Below are 11,401 nucleotides of genomic sequence, written 5' to 3' on the forward strand. Positions count from 1 at the left end.
CTCAGTAATGTGATTCTTTTCGTTTTCTTCACGTGGATATGATCACACACCCCTCCCTACACCAACGCTTCCTCTATCTCGAAACATTATATCGCTAGGACTCAACTAAACTGGACGACTTCACACTCTCGCATTGACTTATGAAGTTATCTGTAGTTGAAGCAATCTTTTAACTTTCCACATTCTCAGATATTGTTAATGATCCAAAACCCATGCTCCGTATTTCTTAAAATGAAAAAAATTAACTTAAAAACTACTTTAACTAAAATTACTAAAACCTAAACTAATTTAAGTAAATACTAAAATCTACAGTGCAAAAGTGTTGAATCAGCCTCACACGTCTTTATACTTTATACTGTTTTAGGAAAATGGGAAATAAATAGTGTATCTGAGGCAAAAAACAAAACAAACAAACAAACAAAACCAGAGTGTTCTTCAACATATCCTGAGCTCTCATACAGAAGCTTTCTTTTCATTTGTTGAAGTAGTCTTCATTAATAGTTCTCCAGGCTTCTTGAAGGACATTCAAAGCTCTTCTTTGGATGTTGGCTGCCTTTTGTTCTGTTCTCGGTCAAGATGATCCCACATTGCCTCAAAAATGTTGAGGTCCAGGCTCTGGGGAGGGCTATCCATGGATGGATGGATGTCAGATCCATTGATTTGACAAAATCTCCAACACCAACACTCCAACACTACGACATGTCTTCTCATTTAATTGTTTTTCTTTATTTTTACTACTTTCTACATTGCAGATAGATACTGATGACATCAAATACATGACACAAGATATATGGAATTATGTAGCAAAGAAAAAAATTGATAAGTAGTTCACGGGCGTGCCTTGTCAGGGTTCATTTGTGGAATTTCTTGCTTTCCTAATGGTGTTGGGACCATAAGTTGTGTTGTGCAGAAGTCAGGTTGGTACACAGCTGCCAGCCCTATTTGACAACTGTTAAAATTCATATTATGGCAAGAACCAATCAGCTAAGTAAAGAGAAATGACAGTCCATCATTACTTTGAAAACTGAAGGTCAGTAAGTCCAGAAAATTGCTAAAACTTTGAAGTGTAGTAGCAAAAACCATCAAGCACTACGACAAAACTGGCTGACATGAGGACCACCCCTGGAAAGGAAGGAGTCACCTCTGCTGCTGAGGATAAATTCATCAGAGTCACCAGCCTCAGAATTCAGTTAACAGCACCTCAGATTAGAGCCCAGATAAATGCCACACAGAGTTCCTGTAGCAGACACATCTCTACATCAACTGTTCAGAGAACATGTGAATCAGGCCTTTTATGGTCAAATAGCTGCTATGGAAAAGCAGCAAGCAGAAAAGATTTGTTTGGGCCAAGAAACACAACGAATGGACATTACACTAGTGGAAATCTGTACTTTAGTCCAAATTTGAGATCTTTGGTTCCACCCGCCGTGTCTTTGTGCGACACAGAAAAGGTGACCGGATGGTCTCTATGTGCATGGTTCCCACCGTGAAGCATGGTGGAGGAGGTGTGATGGTGTGGGGACGCTTTGCTGGTGACACTGTTGGGGATTTATTCAAAACTGAAGGCACACTGAACCAGCATGACTACCACAGCATCCTGCAGCGACATCCCATCCCATCCGGTTTGCGTCTAGCTGGACAATGACCCCAAACACACCTCCAGGCTGTGTAAGGGCTATTTAACCAAGAAAGAGAGTGATGGAGTGCTGCTCCAGATGGCCTAGCCTCCACAGTCACCTGAACTAAACCTGATTGAGATGGTTTGGGATGAGATGGAACGCAGAGTCAAGGCAAAAGGGCCAACAATTGCTCAGCATCTCTGGGAACTTCTCAAGACTGTTGGAAAACCATTTCAGGTAACGACCTCATGAAGCTCATCGAGGGAATGCTAAGAGTTTGCAAAGCAGTAATCAAAGCAAAGGGTGGCTATTTTGAAGAATGTAAAATATAAAATGTTTTGAGTTATTTCACACTTTTTTGTTTACTACGACATAATTCCATATGTGTTCATTCATAGTTTTAATGCCTTCAGTGAGAATCTACAATGTAAATAGTCGTGAAAATAATGAAAAACTATTAAATCACAAGGCGTGTCCAAACTTTTGACTGGTATTGTACATACATACACACATACATACATACATACATACATATATTCTCTACTCAACAAAAGAAATAATAGAGGCTACATCCTCTCAGCTAACCATCCAACTCGTTTCCAGAAAGCAGTTTAAAAATAAAGGGCATTAAGGGGATACATTAGTGCACATGGCACGAGTGACACACACATCTGTGAAGGGATTATCAGTGATGAACGATAAATCAGGTTTTGGAACAACATATGCTGCCATCCAGGCTTTGTCTTTTTCAGGCAACGCATTGCCAAACCACATTCTGCACATGATTACAAGAGTAAAAGACAGTGGGTGCTGAACCGGCCTGCCTGTCGTTCACCCACTGAAAACGTTTTGGGGATTATGAAATACAAAATGTAACAAAAGCAATTGGCCTCCTCAGCTTCCAGATGCTTAAGTCTTTTGAAATATGTTTCTGAAAGCATGTTAAAATCAGCATTTTTTTTAAATGTCCCAGTTTCAACATCTGATACAATATGTTGTCTTTTTATTACTAAATATAGTGCATGGCCAGTACATAACATTCCCACTAGTTACCCTGCCATCCTTCACTTTCTCCATCACTCTCAGACACACTAACACACATACACGCACATAGACACATTCAAAGATATTCCACAGCTGTTATCTTAGCAAGACTTTAACTGTGTCATGATGCCACAGTTATTCATTCAGTTCTATAGCAACTAACATATAGAATAATCCATCTAAATCCAGTAAGCAGTACTCGTATAATACTATAGTATTGCATACTTTACGGATTCAAGGAACTTTACCCTCAAACAAACATCAAACACTGAAATCAGTTCCAGCATGTTTTACTTTAAACGTTTACACTGAAGCAGCGAGCTGCATACTTGTGACTGATGATTTTTTAGACAGCAATGGTTTATTTATATCCCTGTACATCAGCGTAGCTGTGTGCACACAGCCTTTTCATTTCAAATGCACCTTATTACAAGTTGGCAGAAAACACTTAAATAGTTCCCTAAAACTGTGTGTGTTACTCCCGTTCTCACTGGTTGCTCGCTGACCCACGTTGATTCTCCTGCTCTGGTCGTTCGTCAGCTTGCAACGTGGCGCCGGAATCCCTCTCGTGTTACCGACATCCCGTGGACCAATGGGGGATATTCTGGCAGTGGTTGAGGCTGGGGCCTGAATCAAACGGAGTCTGTGAATGGCTGTACGTAAGGCGGCAGGAAATCCCTGTTTGGTTGCATCCCTTTCATTGGGATAAGGGACAGGATTGACTAAACCGGGGAGGAGTGTAGGTGTTCAGAGAGGACCTGTTTGCGGGCGCAGGTTGCGTTTTGAGGGTGTTTGAACATTGCTGCAACATTGTTGCGCTCCGCCGCTGAAGACAGGACAAAAAGTCGGCGTTTAGCGGTCCAGCAGTGAAAGGAGCTACACAGCCGCTTGATCATTGTGTGTTGTGGTGTTGTAGGCCCGTTTCGGAGATCGCTGTGCCTTCTGAGAGAAGTCAGCTTGAACCCCGACTGATGGCCGGCTTCAGCTTCGTGTGCGCTGTGCTCCTCTGCGCCGCTGTGGCGCAGACCAAGCCGACGCTGAGAAAAGAGAGAGTTCATCATGAGCCAGAGCTAAGCAGGCAAGCCCACGAAGACAATAAGAGCTTCCAGTATGACCATGAGGCCTTTCTGGGCAAAGAGGAGGCCAAAACATTTGATCAGCTCACCCCTGAAGAGAGCAAGGACAAGCTCGGGTAAGGAAATGCTACCAGCACTCTGCCACATAAGCTGATTTTTGGTATCTGAAAGTGAAGTTAGTGACAGGCTTGGTGGGATTTCGAAGGACAGGTTGGAGCTTTTGTGTTTGTTTGTTTGTTTGTTTGTTTTAAATCACACACTCTGCCGCTGAAGCCCGTTTCGTGTAACTGTTCAGACTAAGAACACTAAACATTTAAAAACATGGGAACATGTGCCTGTGAAAGCACTCCTGCTTTATTATGGCACCCATACTGTTTGCACACACTGTACACTTAATAGTCTGCAGAAATCTTAATTACAAATACTCATTAAAGATTCATTTATGGGGGTGAAGTTTAAGGAAAGTTTAATGGCCGAAGTTCTGCATGTAGGTATTCTGTACAAAACTGCAGGGCACGCTCAGTGTGCCACTTGGTTCTGTTGACAGGATTCTTCAAGTATTAAACGTTTTTTTTCTTTTCTTCTGCCACTGCTGCAGTGACAAGTTGGCACCATGTGACGCAAGTTAGTCCATAAAACTCCTGCTTGTTGTCTTGAAAGAGGGAGGACCCCTGTAATATCACAACGTGGCAGCCCAGGTCTAAGAATACACAGATGCACTGCAGTTTTTAGCTTTCTAACCTGGGTTTGCCTGCCCCTCCCTCAGAAATCCTTTCTATGAATCCACATTACCTGTAGGAAATTAATTATTTATTAATTATTAATCCAGCCTGTCATTAATCAGTATCTCATTACTAAAGTCTTCGGTCACTCTATATTTTACTTTTATACTTTCCTTCTTACATTTAATTGGTTTTCAAAGTTTTTCTTTGGACATCTGTTTTGTCCCCCCCCCCCCCCCCTCCCCCCTAATTTTTAGTCCATTCCTTTATTTTCATTTTCATTTTTATTTTTGTCTGTTTGTTTGTTTAATCACTTAACACTAATGTGAATCATTCAAGCGTTAAAAAGCACGAAGTGGACAATCTGTGAACAATAAAAAGGAAGTAGCAGGCCTGTAAAGGACTAATTACAGCAGATGAACGGTATCTGAAACCTATGTTCTTAAGAAAAAGGACAAAAATCAACCGAAGACTTGACGCAGGACTAGAGGGTGAGGGTTTGCATTTGCATTTCAGCCGGTGGTGTTGGGGACCTTGTCAAACTTGACAGAATTACTGATGCAGAAAAATACCATTAGGTTTTGATCCACCATCTAATACCATCTGAAAAGCATCCTATCAGCAAGACTTCATTTTTCAGTATAGCAATGATCCCAAACACAATGACAGTGCGGTTAAAGCATACCTGGACTGAAAAACACACATTAACATTATCAGTCATGGACTGGTCTCCCCAGAGCCCGGACTTCAACACTACTGAAGCTGTGTGAGATCATCTTGACAGAGAACGCTACAAAAAGCAGCCAACATCCAAATAAGAGCTTTGACTGTTCTTCAAGAAGCCTGGAGAATTGGCCCTGAAGCCTACTTAAAGAAGAATAAACACTGCCATACCGAATACTGACTTTTAAACTTCTTAAATTGTAAAACCTCAATTTTTGCCTTCTATATTGAATTTCAGCAAATCTCTGCACATTTCAATAAATAAATATTTTCAACCAAAATATAAAGAAATGAGGGGCTGAGTCAGTATTTTTGCACAACACTGTATGTTGCCTATATATGCCTATAAGATCTAGTTAATATACCACTAATATCGGTCTTTTCCCCTGCCCAACAGAAAAATTGTGGACCGAATAGACAGCGATGCAGACGGCTACATCACCACAGCTGAACTCAAGGCTTGGATAAAGCGCGTCCAGAAGCGTTATGTGTATGAGAATGTAGCCAAGGTGTGGACTGATTATGACCTGAATAAGGACAATAAGATTTCCTGGGATGAGTACAAACAAGCCACATATGGATACTACCTCGGTATGGGCTCACTAGTTCAAGACACATGGTGTATTTTTTTTATTTTTTTTTAGTATTAAAGTATTACATGGCTATTAAACCTGATTCATTTTTTATTCATCTTTTTTTTTTTCACCCTCTTAGCCAACCCGGAAGAATTTGAAGATGCCACGGACCAGTTCAGCTTCAAGAAGATGCTCCCTCGTGATGAGAGGAGGTTTAAAGCAGCTGATCTGAACAGGGACCTGGCAGCAGACAGAGAAGAGTTCACAGCCTTCCTCCACCCTGAGGAGTTCGAACACATGAAGGATATTGTGGTTCTGGTAAGCCCTTTGTGTTCACATGATCTTTAAGTAAGGAGTACGCACGTCAGACCTGAAAGAAGTGACGTTCCCAAAAGTAAGAGCACGTCTGCCTAATAAGAAATATGATTTAATTCCAAGAGTTTTGAGTTTCTGTTCCATGTGTTTGATCTCGCTACTTAAATAAATGTGCTACATTTGAATAACCTCCTAATGAAATTTTAACTTGGCCCAGAAATGATTGAGTTCCTATATATTTTTTTGGGAACAGGTCCAGTGGGACAAACCGACCGTCCCATTTAAAACTCAATCTTTAAATATAAATTCGGCTTCGTGGAATGTGGGGTGGCGAATGTTAGCAGTGATGCACTATGCTGCTCTGTTCATAAAATTTGTACTACCCATTTGACAGAGTTAATTATTAATCTCTCATTTTTATGATGTTGCTGAATGTTACCAAAGAACGGTTCAGCCAGGGGTGTCTTCACTGATTGTGGTGAATCTGGCTAGAGCTAACATGATAGTTACACATACATACATGCTGCATTCATACTTTATACTTACAATGAATTTTTCAGAAACACTGATCTTTCTAAAACTATGCAAACGAATGAGTAACTGATGGTACATGCGATCATAGGAAAAACATTAGAAAGGATGTGGCTGTAGGCTAGCGTGAACAATAACTGAAGGAGATTGCTGTGCAGGATCAGGGAGGAATGTGAAGTTGGTAAGCGCCAACTGGAACCCTACACACACTTCACATTTCTACCTTCAAACTGCTTGTGTTGCTGCCATCTACTATTGGCACCAGAGAGCTCCTGCACACTGCAAACGTGGAACAATACCAGTCCTTAAGAATAGTAGATTAAATTTGGCAGACGAGAAATCTTTCATTCTGAAGCGTAACACTTTCCATGAGCATTCACATGTATTTGGCCATAGAAAACAGAACAGAACCGGTCGTAGTTAAGTCAGAGAGATGTGAATAATCAAGGAGGCATAGTTATTGATTAGGAATTTGGGAAAACTAGTCAGGAAGCAAAACTTGGATGTATGTGGTGGTGTTTATGTAGGTCTTCATTTCTTCCTTTTAACACACCATTAAGAGAATTTCTGAATTTCAACCTAAAAAGAGTTACGAAAGGGTCAGTTTTAGTGATCTGAAACTGTTTGATGTGAAAGAAAGCTCATATAAAATGCTTTAGTTCATTGCTGAACCCATTATGTTATTTTCCAAGCAAAGACAAGATTTTATAGCAGAACATAGGTTTTAATTATGATACCGATTATACTGCTGTGAATTGTCGTGTCCTTTTTGCATCCTTATAAAACGGAGAACATCTTACCCTTTCAGTGTTTCTAAAGATCTACACTGGAGAAAAATCTCTTTTTGCTGACCCTGCACAGATGTAGGAGTAGCAGCTCTAATCTAAGTAACTCCAGAACAGCCAAGCTGCTTGCCCTGTCTGTAAAGGGGACCCCGAACACCCTTTGGAAGAAAATAGTCTCTGCATCATGTATCCAAGATTTCATTCTCTCGGTTGCTACCCAAAGTTCGTGACCATAAGTAAGAGTAGGAACCAAACTGACAGCTTTGCTTTCATGTTCAGATCACTACAGCAGCCACATCACTACAAGTGCCACCCCCACACGAACAAAACCCTGAGATACTTAAACTCCCTTCCCTTTAATTAACCAGTTAGCCAAATTCACATACTGTCAGATCCAGTATGTTACAGATAAATCTAGTGGAACCAAGTGTTTGCTGAAAAGGGTAAATCATTGTTGAGTGCAACTCATCAGTAGTCCTGTATTGTTGTGTCACTCTGCCGGCCCAGCTGTGAGCAGAATCTTATAAATTCACTTTTCCACCCCAGGGCTGCACGTTTCTCTTCTATTACTCAAAGTGAAAGTTCCTCTATAGTTGACGGACCCTTGTGTCTTCCTTTAATGATATTATTAACTCATTCTCTATGCAGGAAACCTTGGAGGACATTGACAGGAACAGTGACGGGCATGTGGATGAGGACGAGTATATCGGTGAGTTAATTCAAAAATTGAAAGCAATTGGTAAAAAAATAAAAACCCGTTAGCACTCAAACATCTACTTAGAACCTAACAATATACCACTCAGTGTTTTTAAAACACACACTGACAATTTGAAGCATACAAAGACGAACAGGAATGTGAATAAGGAGCATAATATAATATTTCAACAATTTGCCTCAATCCCCTAATCACTGGAAAAAGTGGATTTTAAAGTGTTGCAGGAGTTTGCAGGAACTTTTCAGCTCTTTTTAGAAATACGAAATATGTACATGTCCTCTTGATAGCATTATGTGTGCACAGTTCTTTAATTATGAATCATTTAGTGTTGATGATTTTTCTATCAGTGCACTGAAATGACAACTCTGCCGAAATAACAGGACTTAAACTTCACCTCCACTATAGATGGATGTTAGGGTTCAGAGCTTCAGTGTCATTGGTGTTTGCTTTGGAAAGCTTGCATGTGAAATAGTGTACATTGTGTGTATGCCATTTCTGTAGGAATTTATACCAGGAGTGTATTTAAGGTGTAAATTGTGTGTTCTCTTTAAATGCAAACTAAAAAAATGTCGAAATGTCTTATTCAAATGTTCTTTCATCATTTCTTTGGGTTTCAGCGGACATGTTTGCACATGAGGATGGTGGTCCAGAACCAGAGTGGGTCAAGACTGAGAGGGAACAGTTCTCTGACTTCCGAGACTTGAACAAAGATGGAAAAATGGACCAGGATGAAATCCGTCACTGGATCATGCCACAGGACTATGATCATGCACAGGCGGAGGCCAGACATCTGGTGTACGAGTCTGATCAGGACAAGGTATACTGTTAGAGCTATGTTGATATGGTTTCATATCTATTGCTTGTGCCCTTGTGGATGTGAGAGCTTGTCAACACAGGGTTCATTAGAGTCACCGGGTACGAGCTGGAACCCGTCCTAGCCGACAGAGGGCAAAAGTAAGTGTACGATCTGGACGGGCCGCCAGAGTGCAGGCACAGAGACGGCATGCAAACAAGTTAATTTTCTTTATTGGTGTATTTCGTATTTGTGTATTTTCAGTTCACAGCAGAATTCTTCACTTGAGTGTTTTTTTGCTTTCGGGAGAGTGTTTTTTGTTTACATTTAAATAAGAGCTTTTTTAATCATCATATTTCACACGTTCTATCTCCCTTATCAGGATCAGATGCTGACTAAAGAGGAGATCCTCGAGAACTGGAACATGTTTGTGGGAAGTCAGGCTACTAACTATGGAGAAGACCTCACCAGGAACCACGACGAGCTCTGAGCTCTCACTGCAGCTTCGTGTGTGTGTGTGTGTGTGTGTGTGTGTGTGTGTGTGGAGCGCTGGTCTACAAAGACACAATCACACACAGTGACAGTAAGAGTGGGACAGATGTCAGTTTGTTAGACTTCAAACCAACATTGTACCAAATGAGAGGACGCACGAGTGTCGATCCTACCACTAACTCTGTGGGTCTGTTTCAGTCTTCGTATCGATGTTGTGCTTCTGACATTCAGGAGCAAAGCCAGACCCCGTGGACTTACTTTCCAACAATGGTGCCTTCCAGCCGAATCGCCAGATTCATTGCCTCAGAGATTTGTGTAGATAGTCTGTAACAAAACTTGTCAAAGCTTAGTATTGTCAGACATGGGAACAATTTTTGATGCTAATGTGAAACCACAGCTCAGAACGTTTGTTCTGAATTTATTTATTTATTAAATTGCTTCTGAACTTTAGGTTTGAGAGGAATATAGTGTTCTACTAAAGGTCTTTTCCTTTTCAGAAAAACAGACAACACAAATTTAGTTTTTTCGTTTGTTTGTTTACAGTTTTATTGTCCTGTTAACTAAAGACTTTTTATATCCTTTAAGTATTTTAAGAATTGTTGATTACTGATGTTTAATGGCATGGTTTTTGCACGCATTTGGTTTTAGTGTAGCCTGTGAAAAAAATGTTTCTCCACATTTAGTTTGAAATGTATTTATTGGTATACGTAAGGCCAACTGTGTGCTCAGTGTTCACATTTTCACTTTTTGATGTTTCATTTTTAACTTTATCTGTTTACAACTGTCTGATTTTAAGGTCAATTAGGCTAAGGCCTACTGAATATGTAATGGGTGGAAATAAAGTCTCCCTTCCTTGATTTCTCACGAGTAAGTTCTTGCTTACTTTTACCTCACTCCAAAGACTTATTCCTTGTCTTGGCATTGTACCTATCAACCTGGATTATTATTATTATCATTATTATTATTAGAACAATGTAGTGTGTGTGTGTGTGTGAAAATAAATGTCAGTAAATGATCAGGACACTGTTGCTCAATCCCCCCACACACCCACGCTCACTCTTACACACACCTTTTAAAAAAAATCTTTAATGTTTTCCCTGTCTTGATGTATCCCAATCCCAAGTTGCATAATTTGCATACCACACAGGCACAATTTTCCAATTGGGTATGGTCTTTTGCATACCTTGGTAATAAGTGGTTATTCGGGTTACTGTTCATCAGCTCAAAGCAGTCTGACCATTCTCCTCTGAATCAGATCAGAGGCTCTGATCTGTGGCATCAATAAGGCTTTTTTACTCAGGGGTTTGCCACAGACTGCATATTTGTAAGTGCCAAAATAACGGCACCAATAACAATGCCACACTTAAAATCACTTAAGTAACCACGTTTCCTCATTCTGATACACAGTTTGAACTTCATTTAAGGCAAACCGCAGTTTTAGGTTAACTATGTCTAAATGCAGCACTGTGACACGATGGAACTGACGCCTGAGTTCAATTCCACCACCTGGCTGGGGTTTTTTTTCTGTGTGGAGTTATGTCTGTTCTCCCCGCGTTTGCATGGATTCCCTCCGGCTACTCCGGCTTCCTCCCACAATCCAAAGACATGCAGTTGGTGAATCTAAATTGCTCATAGATGTGAATGTGAATGTGAATGCGAATCGTCTCCCTCTCTCTGTGTTAGCCCTGCGCCAGGCTAGTGACCTGTGGTAGCCTCGATAGGCTCCAGCCCCCCTACGACCCTGACAAGGATAAGCAGAAGAGGATGGGTAGAAGTCTAAATGCTTAAATGTATTGGGTTGGGAATTCATATAGCTAATACTACTAGCTAAATTAATAACCTCAAACATAATCCTGGGTTTCTGCAGTTTCTGAATGGTCAACATTTACATTTATTTACAGCATCATCGTCACAACTTAATAAAAATCATTATGCATGTAGAAAACCAGTTAAAATACAAATTTTCCACTGTCAGTGTGACATGGTGTCGTGCTGTCTCTGTGTCCTTGCT

General features: G+C 40.6%; 1 protein-coding gene across 1 annotated transcript; it reads left to right on the top strand.

Annotated features, from left to right (window-relative positions):
- The first annotated feature begins 3,347 nt into the window (after positions 1-3,347).
- Positions 3,348-10,267, top strand: rcn1 (reticulocalbin 1, EF-hand calcium binding domain). The gene is made up of 6 exons (XM_086285848.1): positions 3,348-3,855; positions 5,582-5,775; positions 5,899-6,077; positions 8,039-8,099; positions 8,723-8,922; positions 9,281-10,267. Exons 1-6 carry the CDS (start codon positions 3,635-3,637, stop codon positions 9,386-9,388), a joined length of 963 nt encoding a protein of 320 aa, XP_086141974.1. The 5' UTR covers positions 3,348-3,634; the 3' UTR covers positions 9,389-10,267.
- Positions 10,268-11,401: the final 1,134 nt, after the last annotated feature.

Source organism: Aulonocara sp. 'chitande type north' Nkhata Bay, linkage group LG1 (assembly GCF_057382095.1).
Source record: "Aulonocara sp. 'chitande type north' Nkhata Bay isolate Kocher_YH1m ecotype deep benthic linkage group LG1, A_spYH_male_GT1.1, whole genome shotgun sequence".
NCBI classification, from domain to species: domain Eukaryota; kingdom Metazoa; phylum Chordata; class Actinopteri; order Cichliformes; family Cichlidae; genus Aulonocara; species Aulonocara sp. 'chitande type north' Nkhata Bay.